The sequence below is a fragment of the Callionymus lyra genome, chromosome 1, assembly GCF_982586985.1.
Source record: "Callionymus lyra chromosome 1, fCalLyr1.hap1.1, whole genome shotgun sequence".
Taxonomy (NCBI): domain Eukaryota; kingdom Metazoa; phylum Chordata; class Actinopteri; order Syngnathiformes; family Callionymidae; genus Callionymus; species Callionymus lyra.
Window position 1 is genome coordinate 22,782,553 of NC_141818.1, and position 21,449 is coordinate 22,804,001.

General features: G+C 38.3%; 2 protein-coding genes across 2 annotated transcripts; both read left to right on the forward strand.

The window, feature by feature from the left end:
• The first annotated feature begins 1,680 nt into the window (after window positions 1-1,680).
• On the forward strand, window positions 1,681-13,407 carry vsig8b (V-set and immunoglobulin domain containing 8b). The gene is made up of 8 exons (XM_087797461.1): window positions 1,681-1,776; window positions 2,051-2,131; window positions 10,248-10,408; window positions 10,526-10,724; window positions 10,921-11,079; window positions 11,139-11,261; window positions 12,654-12,792; window positions 12,858-13,407. The coding sequence occupies exons 2-8, from the start codon at window positions 2,086-2,088 to the stop codon at window positions 13,096-13,098; spliced, it is 1,068 nt and encodes a 355-aa protein (XP_087653587.1). The 5' UTR covers window positions 1,681-1,776; window positions 2,051-2,085; the 3' UTR covers window positions 13,099-13,407.
• A 5,652-nt stretch (window positions 13,408-19,059) lies between these two features.
• Window positions 19,060-20,037, forward strand: tas2r202 (taste receptor, type 2, member 202). The gene has a single exon (XM_087808331.1). It carries the CDS (start codon window positions 19,060-19,062, stop codon window positions 20,035-20,037), a length of 978 nt encoding a protein of 325 aa, XP_087664457.1.
• The last annotated feature ends 1,412 nt before the right edge of the window (window positions 20,038-21,449 follow it).

The following is a 21,449-nucleotide window of genomic DNA, read 5'->3' on the forward strand; positions in this document are numbered from 1 at the left end:
GGAATAAGAAGTGTGTCACGCCCCAACGATCATCCTAATGTAGGATATCTGCGTCAAATGTTAACGGAGTAGAGAGTCAAACCATTCAACTCTTCTGAGATAAGGACGGTCTGTTTGCTCGACCTGTAAGAATACCCGACCGCACCAACACGTCAGTGCCTTAAATAGGCCAGAAATCAGTCATGCTAGAACAATGGAGCAGTCGGCCTAGATGCTTTTCTCTAATGGAAGTTGTTTATCTAAAATTGGGGTAGTAACCTTTCAGTATAATTTATATAATTATAACTTCAAAGCAATTTCAGTGGCCTACAAAGATCTTGTGGTCTTTAATTGTCATATCAGTCATCTCAGATCCTTCAGATGAATGATAAAAGCTCCCAGAGTCATACAAACAACAGCTTTTGGAGAAGATTATTTTGGTCATTTAGGTCCTTATCTGTGGGACTGGCTGAAGAACCGCGGAGAGTGTTTACATTTTTAGACACAAATGTTATCTCAAGTTTCCCCTTCTTTATCAAATTTCTGTTGATGTTCTTTTGGCTCTATGGCTGATAACTTCAAATAAAGTTTCTACCAAATTGTCTGGAGCTTCTGGAAAACCTCCATTTCCACCAAAGTAGTTCTTTTTCAATGCCTTCCAAGGCAATTATATTTAGTTTTGAAGTTAAATCCCTACAATCATATCAGTCATTACAGGCGGAAATTGCTGAAAAAGGGGAACAAAAAAGACAATTTGCTGGTTTGTTGTTTACTTGCACTAGCACTTATACAAAAAAACAGTCATGTTCCTTTAGTTTGAAATTTGTGAGTGAATTCTGAAGTCTGGTCTTGTTCGATTCAAAAATACCAACATCTCCACTGATTTATATTTAAATTCTTGCAAATCTGCTTTTTAAGGGGTGTGTCGACTAGACGGTTAAGTGAATGCGTATCAGCAACTAAATGGGTTCATCACCCAATCGTATTTCAGCCTGAAACAACTCCGCCTTTTGACCAGAATCAAGCTAAACCGGAAGATGGTTGACGTCACAAATCCATATGACGTTTAAACATACGACATAGAAGTGTTGTATGTTTAACAATAGCAACCATCTGACCATAAAAGTTGTTTGATGGATTCGACCATCTCTTTACCTAAATGTTCATTCTAGCTGGGGAAAGTTCCATGTCGGGATTTGAACCATCAACTGATTTTAGGTCACCTGTTATTTGTTGACGGTGTTTCAGAAGACAAATTGTCTGTTACTCAGGGTTTGTTGGATACAACGTGTGTTGTCATGGGTGTGTCACAAGGGTGTGTTTGGGACAATCTTGCCACATTCTTTTAATTCTTTTAACCTCTGTCACCTAAAATTTAAAAACACAACACAACCTGTAACAATTCTTCACACATTGCGTGGTCTGTCCTAGTTTGTAGTTGGTTGAAGACTTTAACACTGATGTCCTGCTAAAGCAGGTGACTCAGAGATCAATGAAGCTGATAGAGAGAGTCCTGTGAGCAGAGAATCACTCAACTGTGTCGTCAACGTTGACAGAAACAAACGTGTGCTTCCGATCCCTATCTCTCGTCACTCAATTCAAATGCAGGGCAACTTTTTAAATCCTGCAGATCATTTAAAAACATGTTGAGAAAGAGAGGGGCGGGGCCACATGTGCCCTCTGGACAGAGAGGGCGTGTCCTAAGTTCCTGCTGCTCAGTTTCACCTGAGGACTGACGGAGAAACTCCACCTGCCGCAGGCCTCTTGAGCAATTCAGGATTATTCGGACGCTTCCAGGTATTTTGTGAATATTTTTTTATTTAATTTTCTGCGGCCGAATTACTTTCAAAAGACTGAACATTCTAGTCGAACTTGATCGATTTTTCCGCCGTTGTTGATTCAAGATATATAAATAGACCTCCAACTGTCAGTAGTAGTAAAAGTGTCCAGTGAGAGAGAGACAGGTGTAGAAGGGTGCGACACCTGAGATGTTGTTACTGCGGTGAAACTGCATTTGCACGACAAGAGAGGGAAAGAGATCCAAGTTGATCTCTCTGCGTCTCCCCGGCAGGTTTTGTATCGGAGGACACATTGACGAGCATCAGGATGAAGGTGGCAGTCCTGCTTCTGCTCGTGTCTCTGCTCAGCACAGGTGAGTTTTCCTTTTGTATAATACCTGTACAGGTGTGCGGTGAACAAGAAGCTCTACACAAGCAGCTTCACGGCCCATCACACCTGGACATTGAGTTTGACTCAGCTTTAAATATGAGATCGTGTTCTGAACCGTTGCTCTTTCAGGAAAATACACGCGGAAACTCAGCATTTTTATTCAAATGATATTCAAAATAATTAAAAAAAAAAAGCTTTGTGTCATTAGACAGTTTGTTTTGAGGAATTCTCTACTTGTCCAGCAGTTTCTCCTTCACAGAAATAGGCTTCTGTTTACTGGTAAAATGTATCTTCTAAAGTACTGACAGAATCAAAAAGTCGAAGTAATTTACAAACCTACATGTATTTTTTGTATTTAACACAATGTAGCACCTTTAATATTTACTTTAGCTCACTTTAGTTTAAGAGAATTTTATTTCATTTGAATCATTTTATTGAATTTCATTTTACTGGAATGTAAAAAAGTTTGTAAGTTGACAATTATGCTTAACGTAAATCAATCATTTATAAATAAAAAAATGTTAAATTAAATATTAACATAAAAAAAAAGACTTTGCTGACATTTCCTCTCCAAACTGATTACATTCAGTTCAAATGTCTGCCATATTGCCACCCTGCAAAGGTTCCTATTTTTCTAGATCCGCCTCTGTGAGCTCAAGTCAATAAACCGTAGTGATTTGGGGTTTACTACTGGTTTGTTTGATCTTCAAGAAACATCTCAAGACATTTTTATTCGTGCAGGCTTTTCCCTTTTTCTCTGAGACTCCTGTGTTTTTTCTCTGTGTTATCTTGACCTTTTGAGTATTTATTTTATTGAGTATTGTTTTGATTGTTTAAGAGTTTTGTGAAATATAAATTACTTACTTACTTACTTACTTAACTAGAGCCCTCAGTTGTGTGTGTGTTCTCCAGCGTCTAGACTCTTAACTTAATCAAAATGATTTCACACCGATCAATGACAACAATTAAATAACACAGGCTTCATTTAGGTCATAATAACATTAAACACTTTAACTTGGTGATGAAGTCTAAGAACCACAACGGGAAACTTAAATCGGAATTCAATAAAGACAAGACCTTAAAAAAGTGGTCTGAAACCGAGACCGATCTCGAGTACTACTTATTGTTGTGATACTTCTTATATTGTCCATTCTGTTTGTGTTGTGCATTTTAGGTTGTTATGTTTACAGTTAAAAAGCATAGATTTGTTATTCTAAATTGGAAAAAGTGGCGCCTCAGTTCAAAAATGGTGTGAAGTTTTAATAGAATAGCTGTTCAAAACGATAGATTTTAGAGCAGAGAGTAAATATCCATCTAATGCTTCATGAATGTCTTACTAGTTACTAGTGCGATGGTGTATTACTCTCCTTTTTATTAGGGTTTAATGTAAAAAAATATTTAAGAAATCTTACACACCAAGGTTGAGATGAATTATCCCTGAAGGGTTTCATAGTGAAGTAGTAACAATGTTTGTATTATGATCGATTTTTATTTTAAAATTTGACCCTCAACTTTGTTGTATAAGGTTTATTATGTACACCTTTGTTTTGGATACATGAGGCATAATAATCATAAAAAGTCACGTGACTTGAACGGATGAACGTGATAAGAGAAGCCATGAGAGATAAAACAAACATGGAAGGAGAAGGTGTGTTGAGTAGTTATGTAAAGAGCCTTCGGGAAATGTAGATTAAAGACTTGTGCGGAAAGACAGGACTCATTTTTTAGCTTTTATTTGCCTAGAATGTTAATTTTAAGTTATAGCAGGTAAAGAAGCCCTTCAGTCCAGTAACTGTCAGGTTGGGTGTGGATCCAGTGACTTAGAGTCTCAAGCATTTTTCAAATGTCTCACCCGACTTGAAAAATGCCTTAGTTTCCTAAAACAATTGCTACACAAATATCTGCTATTTTATGTCGATCAACCAACATCACAGTTTTTCTCTCACACTAGACATCACTTTAATCTTATATTTATCAATCCAAATACATTTAGTCACACAATCTTAACTTAGTGGTAACATTTCTCTCAGAATTATCACTATAAAGTCGCTTTAATTACACAATAATCCCTTTAAAGACATGTAAAGTCACTTTTAATCTCAGAATACTCACTAAAAAATCCCCTTTGTCCTAGAACCAGTTTAAAGTCACTTAAATATCAGAATCATTGCTTTGAACTTGGAATGCTCACATTAAAGTCACTTTTTTTCTCAGAATTATCACTTGATTGTCAGAATAAAAACTTTAATGTCAGAATAATAACTTTAAAGTCACGTTTATATCAGAAATATAATTTTAATAACGTCAGAATGCTCACTTAAAAGTCACTTTTATCTTATCACTTTAATCTCATATTTATAAGGTAAGGTAAGGTAAGGTAAAACTTTATTGATCAATCTTTATCAATCTAAATACATTTAATGACAGAACGTTTACTTTACAATCACTTTAATAAAAATAATAAGAAAAATATACAAAATTAGCACTTTAATTATGGAACACACTCACTTAAAAGTCGCTTTTCCTTCAGAATTATCACATTGATCTCAGAATTATTACTATTAATTCAATTTAATCACATAATAAAGTTTAAGTCATTTTTATCTCAGAATTATTACTTTAATAATCTCAGAATGCTCACTTAAAAGTAACTCTTTTTTTTATGTCCCTTCAATCTCAAAACCCTCTCTGTACATCTCGCTTTAAAGTCTGAACTTTAATCTCAGAATTATAACGTTTAAGTTCTATCTTTAATCCTGACAAGGAGTATTCCGAGATGGTTCCTTTTCCACTTGCCCTAATCCTCTTCCATTATGTCCAAAAACAAAATGACCTAAAGTTATGACACAACAGTGAGAAATACAGTGTTGTAAGTGTCTCTTCACTATGTCATCACTATGGTAGCTGTTTTGCTTTGTAACTACCTTTAATTCTCGTCAACTGGAGCTGGAGAGTCGTGTCGAACTTTGAGTCTGAGACAACAGTTACTGAAGCAGAGATGTCATGACGAGTGCAGACACCCGCTGAGACTTGAAGTCATCTGGAAGTTAATTCTAAATGCTGAAATGTTATGTTTTCTAAAAGCTCCTGGTGATTGTTTTCCTTCTCGCGTGTCTCTTCTTCTCAGTTTTCTCCCAGGAAAGCAACAAAACATCTGCACACATCACTCGGACTCGTTTTGTTTAGCCGTTACTTTTTAATGTTCTGCTTCTGCTACAAGCCAGAATTGAAGGAGATATGCACACAAACACGTCCAAGTCTAAGAGGACCAGAAGTATTTTCTTATGTTTCGAGAACATGACCCAGAGATCAGAGGCTGGTGCTCTGGAAATCACTGCAGGTTTTACAGTCAAACTATGTGATTAGTGTCAGTAACCAACACAATATCTGCATGGAAACATGCTCTGCTGCAGCGCAAAACATTATTGTTGGTTTGAGTGAGCATTAAAAAAAAAAGGCTGCAGGGGTTTGTATTTTTTTCAAAGCTGCCCACCTGCCGCTCTGCTCCGAGTGCAGTTAAAAGAGTGTGTGTGGCTGCAGAATGAAATATTAAAAAATTCTCATTATGAATATGCGATTACATCATGAATCGGTGGCCTGCTGTGGGAGCCATAACCCAAACGTAAATGGTTAATTTGATCAGACATGAATGAAAATAAACCCTCCGGTCAATTTATCTTGATTTACATTCTGTTTATTTGGTGAAATTGCTGCTAATGATAATTTTAATTCACGAGTTGTGAACCCTGTTACGCTCAAACTGTTGTGCTAAGAAAAGGAACTACATTTTCTTTTATTGAATAAATAAGAGATTTGAATCCTTAAAACTTATAAACAGAGAAATACACCAATTAAACTGGACTTGATTCATTTACCCAGAAGTCAACATATGACTGGTTTAATTTTAGTCATTATATTCTAGTTCTATTCAAAATAAACCTTTTCGATTATTGAAAAAAACTGTATTTATTTGCCTAACAGCCCACTCAGCACAGGGCAGAACCACAGATTCATGCACCGTTAAAGAGCCAATTGGTACAATTCTAAATATTGTTTCAGGCTCAGAACGTTGTCTATGAAATTGCTCCTTTTCGCACAGTTTTGACCAACTAAATGTATTTTTGTTTACAATGCCAGATAAAGGCTATTGTAGAGAAGGTAATGTAGTGAAGAACATAGTTCAAATAATAAGTAGAGGCTGGAGATTAAATAATTTTGAGCCCAAATGAATTAAAGATGGACGTCAGAAGCCACGAGGATAAAACAAACATGGAAGATACATGTCAACTTCATTTCATCTTCACAAATAACAATTTCTTCTTGCACACAAAACCAGTAAACAAAAACGATTGAATGGCACATTTTCATGGCCATAATCTCAGCACTTTATTATTAGTGTTTAATAAAAGAGCCTGCTGCACAGTGATGACCTCACCTTCATCAACTGTTTCCACAGTTTTATCCACACCGACTACATTTATTAAATGTCAGCCCAGAATAATCCTCTCACTCCACAACTTTTTATGTATTTCGCCCCTGGAACAAAACCTTAATCTGCAACTACTCAAACATTGACAAGTGGATTTGGCTTCAAAGGTTACAAGCAACAAAAGTGAAATGTAGCCAAAAAAGGTGCAGACGAATGCGCAGCAGCATTAATGGGATGGTTGGTGAACAGCTCCTTTAAAAACCTCTAACTCATGTAGCATTAATATTTAACAGCCACACTGTCAGAATCATTTGTACTGATTTATGAATAGGCTGCTGCTCCTCTCAGCGACACTCTTGCCTTCCTTGGAGATTCACATGTCCTGCCGTCACTCGCCACCTCTGGGGGAGACGTGTCTGCGAGAGGATGTGATGCAACCCAGTTACACAAAAGATATATGTTTCACAATCACTATAGAGAAATGCTTTTATTTGGAGAGTCGCAGGTTTGTGGATCGAGCCTAGATATAACAAACGGATGTGTTCCCTCAGGTGACTCAGAAACATTGAATCCTTGTATCCTTGTTTGAGGCGTAAAACTGTGACGCGATGAGCATTTTTATTTTCTTACAATAACTGGAAAACTTACATCAGATTCAACAAATGTCAAGCAATAATAAGTAAAAAAAAAGGCAAAATCGAATCCTGGCAGAAACACATTGAAAGAAGAGAATCATTGAAGTCAAAATTAACTCTGTGAAATCTTCTCTTCTAATGAATAAATATTTAAGACTACTATTAAGGCCATAGATTTTCTTTACTTACATTTTCCATCCCACTTTAAGGACTCAAATCCTTGCTTTGACTTTGCAAGCCAATTAGTTTCAGATCAACACTTCTTCCCTGCGTGTTGCCTCGAGAGCCCAGAGCGTGGAAATGCTATTAAGTGTGAAATAAATTCATACTTCCAAAAGTAAGGGAAATGATCCTTTTAGTGCTTTGTTGATTTTTAAGTATGGAAGCGACGGTTTAAAAAAAACTGCTTCATGATATTGTTTGTTTTCGGTTTCAATCTATTTTTTTCCAGGCTGCGTGTGTATGTGCCATCAGACCTCATTTACAGTAATAATTAGTAATACAATTCAAAATTTACTTGTTTTCTTCATCTTTGACCAAAAGTCAAACTTAAAACATCCAAATACCTCCGTGGTGCTCGTCTGTAAGGTTCATCTCGTATTGAAGCCTCCACAAGTCTATATTTTAAGCTTATGTTTTTAGTGGAAGCTGCTAGGCTAATAAGCTATATCTTGCGCTCTGACATCGTCGGAATGAGGAGCTGAGAGAATGAGGAATTTACACCACAAAGGAACTTAAAATATAGACTTAGTTGAGTTATTTCAGAACAATACCTCTCGTCGAGGCTTCAACATAACATGGACGTTACAGACGAGCACCACGGAGGTATTTGGATGTTGCTGAGTGTAATTTTGGACGAAGATGAAGACGACGACAACTGAGTAGCTTTATCAAAATAAACATTTTTAGCCTATAACGCAGAAACAGATGACTCTGAAAATAATCCCAACCCTTAGTCGAAATGAGGTTGAGTAGAAAATGAGTGAAGTTTGAATTTTGGGTGAACTATTAGTTTAAGTTACTTATCCCTTGTGCGCCCTGTGGGTCAAGGTGACCTAGTGGCCTAAAACAAATGTGTTGTGGTATCCCTTGTGTTGCCTTTAGGTCAAGGTGAACGACCTCCCCTGCTTCCATAAATACATATGCAAAGAAACTGGGTGGCGACGGAAGAAAAAAATGAATCTTTTTAAGAATGAAGGGTATTCACAAAGTAAAACTTTATTTTACTTTATAGCCTGTATACACATCAACATTTCTAACTTTATTTTAAAAGCTTTAATGTCTAGTCAAACCATTTCTAAAAAGAACCACAAGTCATCCATACTTTTCCTCAACAGAGCTTAATATATAAACGTACATCTAGGTCAGTGTTTCATCCTCGTTTTCTTTCAAACGTACACACAGTTGTTACACCACATCTCTGCCCATCTTCAAGTTAGAACTACTCCTTGGTCTTTTGTAACATGTTCACAAGAGAGGTCTTGTTCTGTCAAACAAGCTTGTAACCTTGCATATACAGGGCTTTCTTAGACGCCATCTTGGCTGCTGCTTCTTCTCCAACAGAGAATCTTTTGACCCGTGGCTCTAAACACATCTTCACGACATGGCCTTCAACATCTACTCAGAGCTTTTCAAGGTTCATGTAAATCCCTTTCCACAAATCCATTTCACATCTGAACTTACCATCCTGTGACATAAAAGGCAGAAGACGACATCTTTCAAGCCAAGGTCTGACGATAAATGGATGGAAAGCGATGTCTTAATTATTATTATTATTATGCCATAGAAAGTGTTGAATCTATTTCTTAGCTAAGCAAGTCTGTTCATGTTCATACATGTGCAACTCAAGGGTTAAAGGCACTCTTGGAATCATGCATACGTTTTATCAGTGTTCAAATATCGAGCCAAAAAGACAAACAAAATGTTCTAATCTTGTCTGTGGGCAACTGCATTCCTGAAGCTAGCAACATCAACAAGACATTTGACTCGGTTAGTTCTACTACTAAACAAACTTCAATAATCACTTTTCTACCTAACCTAACCAAAACTAACAATATTGGTTTTGTTGTGTATTTTACTCTACTAAAAAGAAGTTTCAACATCTCGGGCCATTCAACAGTTGTAAGCGAAGGGTTGTTGGCCTGTTTAATGAGATTGAATAAAAAGAGAAACCTTAATGAGTCGAGGCTGAAGAGTTTTCAAATGCCTCGCGGCTGTTTGCGTTACATCTAGTCAACACTTTTACCCAGAGTCGCGCCGGATCAGCATGTGGTGTCATAGACGTTGCCTTCGGGTTGGAAACGCAAGTTTTAAACCCTGAACACACAGGCTGGACTTTTGTTTTTAACAATGACATTTATAAATTAACTTTACTGTGTATTCTTGAAGTACATTGTAAGTGTAAGCATGTTTGGGAAAGATAATAATAGTTTGTTAGCGTTTCTATGTTCAATGCTAGTCTACAGGTGCTGTAATGAAAAAGTAAAAACGACTATATGATACAAAATATTCCAACAAAAGGTCAAGTCAGAGAAGTGTATTGCTTTTAATTTCACTGCACACTGTTTTACTGCATTTGCCTCAAGTTTGACATCATATTGTGAGTGTTTCTCAAAACCTTTTCACAATATTGGGCCTCTTTTATGTTGTTATTGATCCATGATAAGGATATGTGTATTGGGAAGAATCTGTTGATAGGATGCATATAGGGGAAACAATTCCATGAATTACAATATATTGCGATACTGTAGGAACAAGGATATATTTGTAGCATTGTTGAGTACTTGACTCTGGTGTTGGAGAATTTACAGACCACATGAAGGTCAATTGCAACTCAAAAATGTTTGTATGTTTATTATTAAAAATAAAGATTAATTCAAAAAGCCAAAAACACTATTTTTTAATTTTATTGATACAGTGCTGTCGAATAACAATACATTATAAAAAAAAACAACTTTTCTCACATTCCTATGTATAAGGCTTTTCTTTTCTTAAATATTTGCCAAATTGAGTCTAAGTGAAATTCCTTGTGACAGATGCCATGAAAGTGACACAAGATGGACCCCAGACGATCAAAAAGGCCAAAGGAGAAAACGTCAACCTGGGATGCACCTACACTCCTGGACCTTCAGACACGGGAGGGCTGGACATAGAATGGATCAACCTGAGTCCAGACATGACACAAAAGGACAAGCTGGTGAGGGACAGATGAGGATGAGGATGATGATGATGATGAAGAGGGGGAGTTTACCTGTGAGCACAGTTTGCTCTATTGATGATGACGACATCACTAACATGGATGTTCCCCTCTCAGATCTTATCGTACACGGGGGGCGAGACGCACCACTACGATACAAGCCTGACCAAAAGGCTCAACTTCATAGGGGACCCCAAGCAAGGGGACGCTTCCGTATTCCTTTTGAATGTGGGTCCTTCAGACACGGCTACCTACCAGTGTAAAGTCAAGAAGACGCCGGGTGTGGACATGCTGAAAATCACGCTTGTAGTGGAGGGTGAGGAGAAATTCCTATCAACTGGTTTGACTTGTCTGTTTTATAGTCTGGCTTCCAACTCTGCTCTCACTCAGCTGGAATGTTTTCATCTGTCTGGTTTCTGATCACACCTTTTTCCCCTCAATTATCCTCCTTTGTTCAGCTGTCGGTGCTGTAAACAAGCTCGGTGACTTCATTTTTTAAATGTATTCGGCAGTTCCGCCCTCCGTGCCCAAATGCTGGGTTGAAGGTGGTGAGGAAAAAGGAGGCCCTGTGACGCTGATGTGCAAATCCTCTCAAGGAACCCAACCTATGAAGTACGTGTGGAGCAGAGAGAATGGTCCCATGCCGGCTGATGCCCACCAGAGTGAAGAGGGTAAGGATTTTAAATCCTTAAAGTTGCTAATGTTGCTAACGTTGACTCTTTTCCTTCAGACACAGAATCTGGACAGCTTCTCATACGGAACCACACGGACAGCAACATCGGAACATACGTGTGTGCGGTCAGCAACGCGGTCGGCACACAGAAGTGTAGATATTCACTGCACGCCTACAACCGTAAGTCGAACTAGCGTTCAAGTGAGAGGCTCGCTGTGGGTTGTTTGTCCGGACCAACAGACCTGATGTAACTCGCTCTAGACGCCTTATGCTGCTCTGACAGAGACCAGAGACCATTAGTTCTGCTTAGACGGTCATTTTTGTTCCGTGTGCACCTTGTGTAATCAGCAGAAACACAACAAACTTCTGCTCCAAAGAAGTTTGACATCTTTTAAACAATTTGGCCAAAATGAAATTGAATCAAGAAGAAATTGAGATGGTTTCTTTTTTTATCTTCTTAACCTTAAAACCGAAGCAAAGAATCCTTCATAATGGATTTCTTTTGAATCCATTATATCTTAGAAATGTCCTTCCTTTCATTGTATGTGCACCAGTTTCCTCTAATCTAGAGGCAGGCAGGTTAATTCCCTCATGGGCCACATCATATTCTGCGACTGTTGTAAGGGGCCATCGAGCCAAAAGAATGGATGAATTAAAGAAAGAGGAGCTTTGAAAACCTAATCAAAATAATAATAAAAAGGGTATTATGAAACAATCTTAAGCTGTTATTTGATTGCATATTATATCATTTTCATTATTTATATTTAAATGATTCTCACAAAAAAGAAAATCTTACAGTATTTAATCTTTTTTTTTTTTTCTATCTTTTGTATTATTTTATTTTGATTTTTCAGAGAACAAGACAAAACACACAAACAAGAAAAAAAAAACTAAACAAAACAAAAACCACATCACCCCACCCACCTCAAAAAAAAGACAAAACAAAAGATCAAATGCTGAAGAAGACATTTGTATGAATAATAATTTATTTTAAAAGCATTTAATTTAGAAATATGACATAAAAAAAGGATATTTTCAGAATTGTTTCCTCATAAAAGGACGCATAAAACGTACTGACCTTCAGATAAAAAAACAGTGCAAATGCCAAATATATATTTGTTTTTCACTAATATTTACTAGTTTACATTTAGAAAATATTTTACCGTCCAGTACCGGCCTGGGGTTGGAGACCACTGATCACGGGAATCTCCTTCTACTTAAAAAGAAAACCTGACACTCGTACAACAAGAACTTTTATCTTGTCTTCAACAATTGTAGTTACAATATTTAGACACAAGGGTTTCATAAACACCTTTTTCTACACGACAGATTGGTACTTTAAACGTACAGAATGAGTGTTAATCATATGTTCTTTGTCCCATCATGACTATATATAATCAGTACAAGAAATGAGTTCTTCAGATTCAAAGTGATTTTGCTAAAGGATAAACCAAAAAAGCTGGCTAAAAATAGTCTTGAATGAGGAAACTGTGCAGAAGTCTGTTGATGCTTTCTCAAAGTACCATTAAGTCTGTGTGTTGTAGAATAAAAAGATGTTTTCTTTCCTCTCAGCGACAAACAAAGTTGGCGTCATCGTCGGCGCTGTGATTGGTGCTTTGTTGCTGCTTCTCTTGCTTCTCCTCCTCATCTGGCTCTTGATCTGTTGCTGCCACAAGCGCCGCTACGAAAAAGAGGTTGCAAACGAGATAAGGTGACGTACTTGTCCTCCACGCGTCTTCGAAGAGATTGTCATCCTAACCAGAGATTCTTCCGTAGGGAGGACACGCAAGCCCCAGAGAGCCGACCCACGAGCAGACAGACCAGTATACGCTCTATGCTGGGGTACCGCACTCACCATGGGGTCCAGTACAGCTCGGTGAGGAAGAATCTTCCGAGTGTCAGCGACTCCGGCAGCTTCATGAACAGAGGAGCGAGAAATGAGTCATCGCTGGCCGGCGCCGCAGGGAGACGACTCGGCCCGCTCAAATACGACCCAAAATACGGCTACCCTGTGTAGCTCCGGGGACTTTCTGGCCAACAAGGACTTTTTTTTTTTTACATTCAGTGTCGAATTCCTTGAGACTAACGGTGTCTACAAGGAGCTGTATATAATGTTTTGGAAGAATAATGATGTGTTTTCGATGTTTAAATCTTACCTCAGCCCCGGGACAAATAACTCTACCAGCATCTGACTCTCACCATGCACTGTAACATTCTGTTTTCTACGACGGTGTCAAATGTGTTTATATTTACTTATTAAGCATCAACAAGCAAAGCTGAATAATCTGTTTTTATTAAAGTGCAATAAAATGTTTTAAACGGGTAATCAACATTATGTTTCAATTTCGTTTCAAAAAAAAAATCTGCAGCATTTATAATGTATTTAACTTTAATGTTCGGACTTGTAATGCAAGACAGACTAAACCAGTTTCATTGGGGGAGAGGCGGGTCACACCCTGGACAGGTGTGTGTCTTGCTGTCCTGTTTTTCATTGTATTTATTCTCACACCTGAGTGAGGCCGTTTGCAATCGGAGTTAATAAGTAGTAGAAGAAGAAGCTGTCGAGTCATTTCCCGTGTTGTGTGTAGCAGCAGTGTTTGAGTTGAGACAGTTGATAGTGGGTACTGAAAAGGAGTGCACTTAGAGAAGTGTGCGATTTGAGACATGAACCCAATTTTTTGTCTACTAGAAGGGCCTTGCTGTAATGGGATTATGAGGTGTTTTAATGGAGACAGAACCCTCTAGTGGTCATAAAGCGCAACTGTTACACATCGGTTACAACCCTCGACTATATGTGTAAAAAGAATTTATAGCAAAACGTTGAAAACCCTAGTAGTCACTGTAATGTAGTAATTTTAGCTTTACCACAGCGAAGTAATACTTGATCAAAAGAGAGAAAAAAAACATTACTTGGTAGTTACAATTTATATTAAAATTTGATTTTCTGCAAAAACATTACGTGTCTTTATTTGAATTTTCTGGCTTAATTTTCTAAAATCTCAACAGATCCAAACAACTTAGTGTGTGTATATCTGTTGTAAACATGGATTTAAGAAATACAAATAAATGAAAAAAAGTAGTTTTTCTCTGATGGCAAATGAGTGAAAATGTCTATTTGTGTCAATTTTATTAAGGAGCTGAGGAGAAATATTTTTGGTGAAACATAAAAGTAAATGATGTTGGAAATTCTGTATAAATAAAAGGAAATGGTTTTGTATCCTCTGAGTTGTGGTCCAGAGAGATGTGTTGTCTGGTTAGAAGTCCACCTTTTTCTGGTCGCTTTTGAGTGTAAATCTGGGTCACACTTTGTTGCTCTGCTACAAATGGCAAACGGCGCTCTTTGAAAGAACCTGCAGAGCCGTGTGGAGTTGTCTAGCAACAGCATGCGAGGGTCAGGTGAATGAGACCTGGGTCGGAGCATCATTTGTAATTAACCGACTCCTTATCCCGCGGCCGGACCAGAGGATCGGTGGAAGTCAGAGCAGAAGCTTTCCAGGGTCCGTGTTTGTGTTCTGTTTGAGAAAGATAAAGGGACATTGAAACCTATTAGGCAAGATAGGAATGTTTTACTAGAGAAAAAGAAAGTCCTAGAAAGTTTGTTTAATTACACAGTCTTGATCAGTTTGTTCAATTAAAAATTGGACAGATTAAAGGACAGTTTCACTTAAAGTTTTGTTTAAAAAGTAACACAATTTGAAGATTCGGGCTGCAATGATGTGGCACGACACTTAGTGGTTGCATTCATCGCTGATTCCTTTCTTGGCTCCCAATTAGCACCCGAAGACGGACTGTGCGGCGCGTCGGAAAAATAATCAAAAGCTTTATTTTTATTCAGCAATGTGTCACAAAACACACTTTTCCTTCCTGCCAACATCATTTGCTGATTTCCAGTGTGATGGACTCTTACCAGTGGAAATCTGCTGACTTGGTAATTGTTATGACGTGAACGATTGCGAAATAAATTCTGTTTCTAGTGTAACGATTTCTTCATATATCCTTTGACAATTTAAATGTGTTTTTCTCTTAAATAGCAATGGGAAAAGAATAGTGGCTTCAAAACACTTGCAGCCTCAGGCAGGTTTATGTTTGTGTGCAGCTTTACAGGAATCTCCAGTATCCAGAGAGTCCTTGAAAATGTCACTGAAACAGATCTCAACGCAGATCAATACGATGAGCTGCAACCTCGTAGATGGCGTCAATGCGCAGAGCAATGTACTGACATTTTTCCAGAGAGAACACGAGGAAAGAAGGTACAATGAAATTACATGATTGGGAAAGCTGAAAAAGGGAAAGAGAGGTACTAAATGCAACTATTTTATGACATTGTAAAAAAAAAAGGTAAACAATGGTAAGCAGTGATTATAGCATAAATTAGTGCTACACAAAATTGCAATGACCTGACTGGTGTCGCATTATAGCTCTCTCTATGCTCAACAGAATAACTGTAAGTAGATAGTAGCAGTTGTTTTGTGCAGTGAAAAATGATTTGTCCTTGTATTTGAGATCTACGTCATCAGAGCCCAAAATAAAAGTCGTAAAAGACGCATGATCCTGCGCTCACTGGCATCTATGGTCGCACACTGTTGTTCAGCAGCATCCAATGAGACATTCCCAGCATGATGACACATCAGGAAGTCTATAAAGAGTGAGGGGTGGGGGAGGAGGGGAGAAACGGTTCATAATCGTCGTTTATCAAATTCACTTCACCACAAATAACATCATTATAATTGTATGCTGGTATTTTCATCACTGCATGTGTTTAGATCAGATGTTCCAGAAACGGGACTGAAAGAGTCAACCACCTACGACCTTGAGGATAAAATTGTCCAAACTTTGTTACCGTTGGAAACCTTTGGATCCAGATAATAAGCAGCTTGTGAATCTGGGATGGAGATATAACAGCGACCTACCAGCTCTGCACTTCATAAAGGATTCAGACGACAGATGAAAACTCTGTGTTGTTCTTTCTTACTTGTATACAATTAAAATGTCTATGTTTATACCATATCTGATTTTTTTAACCAATTTTTAAAACTTTGAACAGATTCCTCACCTGACAGTAACGATGGGGTCTAATTTCAGAGTTTGGTAAGGTAAGGTAAAACTTTATTGATCCGGAATCCATAATTATTTTTTTTCCAATAGAACAAAACATCCAGATACTTTCACTCCACTCCTGCCTCCGAACTCAGAATTGTACAATTGAATAGCCCGAGGAATGAATGAGTCCTTGAGTCTATTTGTTTTGCACCTGGGAAGGAGCATTCGTGCACTCATTCTGCTTCTCTGCTCACTGATGACAGTGTTCAGAGGATGACTGTCATCATCCATGATGGACAGTAGTTTGTTCAATGATCTCCTCTCAGCAACTGTTCTCCTTGACTATGTAACTTCAATGTCATCAAAGTGTATGCTGGTTGGGCGAGACTTTGCCAAGATGTGTTTTTGGTTTCATTCAGTATTCTGCGTTTTTTTGCCCTTCCGGATCTGACCAAAATATTATTTTACGCGAACAGAGAAAGAAATCCTGCATTGAACTGCTGACCACATGACTGACATTTGTGGTGTGTCAAAAAGGATCACATTAGAAACTCTGCCGTGCTCCTTGTGGGAGGAGACAAATTGCTTTGGTGGGTGTGTGTGTGTGTGTGTGTGAGTTGTCAAACACACAAGACAAATTATTTTCACAGGTTGTTGTTCCAGGCTATTTTAAGAAGGTGAATTGGAGGTTGTGTTCTTTATCTGTGTCTGTGTGTGTGGTGGAGTGTGTGCGTACAAATGTGGTCGGGCTGCGGGGGCATCCATTTTGCATGCAGTGCCCGAGACAGCGATCCTTCACGCTGCACTAATCATGTGACAGTAAAACCACCGGATATATTCATAATGAGTCAATCCTGCGTTATGTGGATGCAAATGCTCCTCAACCCCGACGCAAATCAAGAGTGTGACCCCCCTTATAAAGACATATATCCACACATTGTTGGGCAGAATCTGGCTGAGGATTACAGCGCGTGGACGATCAAAACAAAGCGAAGCACTTTTCAGCTCCTGCCAAAGGTACAGAGACACACACTGCGTCGTCATTTCACGAGAAGCTGACACTAAGACAAGGGTTTTATCAGCCTATAGACATGTTTTTCCAAACTGCCTTTTACGACTTTTACGAGCATTTACCTGCACTGACATTTTAGAGAGAAAAAATAAATGTTCTCTATTAATGTGGCACATTCAGTTAGATCGCTTTCAGCCTGAACTACAGCAGAAACAACCTTGCTTTGATGTTTCGAAAATGATGGTCAATAAAATATATAAATAATGTCAATAATTACAAAAATACAATAGAAAATACAAATCATATACTGTAATGATTGTTATGGATAATCTAATCTTGCATCTTTTACTTGAAATATGATTTCATTTAAAGATACATTTGTTCACATTAAATCTCAGGTGTTTCTGAAATTACCTTTCAATCTATTTAAGAAGAAAATGCTTACAAATATTTGTATCTAAAATGATGAAAAGCATGTTTTCAGCCCCATGTGTTTTTCACATTTGATCATTTGAAACCGGAATATGTGCAGAGGCGGTTTAATTAAAATGAACAAAGAAAGTGACCTTGGACGTCTATTTCAGATTTTCCATAATGAACGGCGAAGCTTGTCATCGACAAAAATACTTCTGATTTAGGAAGATGTCGGTCTGAGCGAGGTCCTCGTCAACGTAGGAGGTTGAATTGTACGACACGTTGATGCTCAAGATAAGACATGACCAAGCTGCTCCTTTTATTTTTACCCGGTATTATTGCCCTAAATTAACTTTATCTATACCACTCAATGCCTTTATTATTCACTAACAAAACATAAATATAGATAAATAGATTGACTTTATTAACCCCTCTGGAGATCTCTTTCGGGAAATTTGGAATATCAGTGATCTACCCAATGATAGTAGTGAGCTATAGCAAGATCAACTAATATGTTGATTTAAGTGTTTCTGAAATTGATCTTGGACCTCTGTTGTACTCATCAGTATATTTCTGTTTGAAAAAACTCTCATGAAATATTTACATTAGGAAAATGTCCAAAGCCCTTCCCACTGGGAAGTCCATTATAACGTTAAAATAGACTCCACTCTCGGAACCCATCGTTTGCTGAGATTTCAGACGGGGAGAACTTTATAAAGTAATAAGTTCAAAACACCATCATGAGGAGAGACTTACTGCATCTTGAAGAGGAAGACTTGAACATTGAAATACGAAACATGTGAGTGAGTCAGGAGAGTTGGAGTTTTCACATTAGTTTCTCTTCAAGATCTTCAGGATCCAAATGGAACTACAAAATACCATGATTGCCATTTTCCTATTATTACCATTTCCTGCAATCTCACTAAAATACATTTGAAATACTATGCAAAAAAAACCAGAAAGATTGGTCATCAATAAATCACCTCCGATCTTTAGTTGTGGCCATAAAACATTTTCTTAAAATGTAATCCTCAGAGTGATATTATAGTGAAAACTATAAGTGCAAACATTTTTGTGGACTTTTAGAACAAAACAGCAAAATATAAAACTAAAATTGAGAATACGTCAAAGAGAAACTTCGGGGGATTTGGTGTGTTGATGAAGCGTCATGAAGCAGTAATCACATTTTCAGTGTCCACTAGATGGTGCTCTCTGCCCTATAATCTAATGCTTTGAACATATATTCTATTGAAACTTCACGGCAACTGAGGGCGCCACCTACTGACCTCTAAAAGAGGACAATGCTTCATGATTCTTCATCAGGTGGTGGAAAGTATTGTGTAGGTAGGAAAGACAAAGCCTCTTATTGGTGCATCTCAAGAACCTTCTTGTGATGGTGATTGTTGTGTATGCTGAACTGATGAATGTCGTAAAATTATGTCACAAAACTGTTTCCTTAGATTCCAACATAAACCCTGTTGTCATCAGTAAGGCTGAGTACTCAGGACCATCATGTATGGAAGCAATAAAATGGCCATCTGGATGATGACAGGCCTGGTGGCTTTCACCACGGTGATCTTCAACGTCTTCATCCTGCTCGTCAGCCTGCACACCTACCAGGAGAAGAAGCGCTGGAGCTCCAGCGAGAAGATCATTGTGGCTTTGTCTTTGGCCGACATCGCCCACCAGCTTCTCTGCTTCTTCTGGATGACCTTGGATGAGATAGACACGAATTGTCTGCTCTTTGCCAACGGGTATGCGATCATGCTCCTGCTGATCTTCAGCCTGAAGTTCACCATCATGTGGGACAGCAGCTTCCTCACCTTCTACTACAGCACCAAGCTGGTGAGCACCCCGAACCAGTGTTACACTCACATCCAAGCCGTCATCCTCAAGCATGTGACCTTGGCCATCTTCCTCATCCCCTTGTGTGGCCTGGTCACATGCATGCCCATGCTGGTGGTCTTCCACGACACCAACGACACCGTAGGAACAAACAGAGACTGTGGAGTTCTGATGCCAGACACAACCTCGGGTCAGGTTTATGAGATCCTCTATCTTCTTCTCTCTGATGTTGCACCAGGGATGCTCATGATCAAATGCTGCGTTTCTATCTCCACACATCTCGCCATCCATCTACGCAAAATGAAAGCCAGCACCAACGGAGCCCACGCTCCAAAGTTGGGCTCGCAGATGCGCGTGATCCAGATGTCCCTGTCGCTCGTCTTCATCTTCCTGGTCTTCCTGGTGGTGGATCTCTACGTCAACTATCAGATCTCTGTGAAGCACGAGAACGTCATCGTGCTGACGTTCTTCTTCACATCCATCTACACCACGTTGAGCGCCGCGGTGCTGATCTACGGCAAAAAGACCATGTGGAAAATGTTCGTCCACGACTACAATTCAATCATGGACGTCTTTCCCTGTCTATCCTGTCTGAAGGTCCCAGAAGTAAAACCCAGCAGCGAGCCTGCCAAAGTCAAGAGCTGAGAAGAATATTTACTCAAGTAAACAGAGGTTTTTCTTAATTTTATTTAAAACATCTGATTTTACTTTTAATTTATTACATTAATTAAGCATCTTCACTGTGACACATAAATACCAGCAGAGGGATGATACACTGACAAGACTTTATGAAGAGTTCACCAGAACTAGACCAGAAATCCCCAATTCTCCAAAGAAAACTATAAATAACTGCTCAAACCCTACAGAGTCACAAACCAGTACAGGTGCCTATATAAATGTTTCATAAGCTGAGACCATGCATGACCTTTTCACGGTTCACAAATAAATCTAAATCTTTAATTTCCCCTGATTCTCCACCACAGTAGATGACTTTATGTAAGAGCGGGTGGAGTGGATTTGAGTAGGACACTGGTGAGGTTGTCACAATTACGGCACTTACAAACTCAACATTGTTATCCAGTAAGATATCCGATGCTCGTAGCATTTTAATGCAGCACGGATAGAAAAACATCCATACTTAAAAGGGCAAATATATAATTTATTACAACAGAAACACCAACTATAATATTTATAAAAGTAATTAAACAATCTGTAAATTTAAAAGGATTTTAATAATAAAAAATAAATAACATAAATATAAATTCAATACAATTTTGATGAGATATTTATAAATTCATATTCTTACTTACCTACTTTCGAATAGAAAAATCTAAAAATGAAGATAAATGAATTAAATGCAAGAAAACTTTGAAAAAGAAAGTGGGGTCACGTTCGCGAGTAGCAAGCTAAAGGCAGCTAGCATGAACTACAGTAGAGTGCGAGCCATAGCAAATATCAAAAAGGAACCAACATATATGCTGGTCACCAGTCAGATGTTCACCACATACCAGTTCCATATACTGAAGTAATGTAATAAAGCTCTCTGTGTGCAGAATGCACTTCCTGGTGGTTCTCTGTGTGTGTGTGTGGGCTTGCATATTGTCCCTGACTTGTTTGTTGCTTTCTCGCTTTGATTATTCTCCCTGTAGCAAAAAATCTGGATGAAAATTTGGATGAAAACATTTCAGGTAAAATGAAACGCTTGAGTTCAACAGCTTTTAACGTGACGGAGAGATTAATGTATCATCTGCACCAAAGCACTCTTTATGAGAAGTGCAGCAATGTGGTGTGATGACCAGGAGAGCCTGACACTTTTGACGGAAGTAGAAGTATCTGCTTTTTACCAGACTTTTTTTTATCGATTTCTAATGCCACATTGACGATTGAAAAGTGACACATTTGAATGTTTCCCTTTCTACGGTGTTATTAGTGTTGCTAAGCTGTCACCGGAAAACCAGAAGCCAGGTAATTAAAACTGCACAAAAGTGGCTGTAGACGACCATGATGTATTTTGACAGATACCGTGTCGCTGTCGCTCTTCTGAATAAAATAACAGG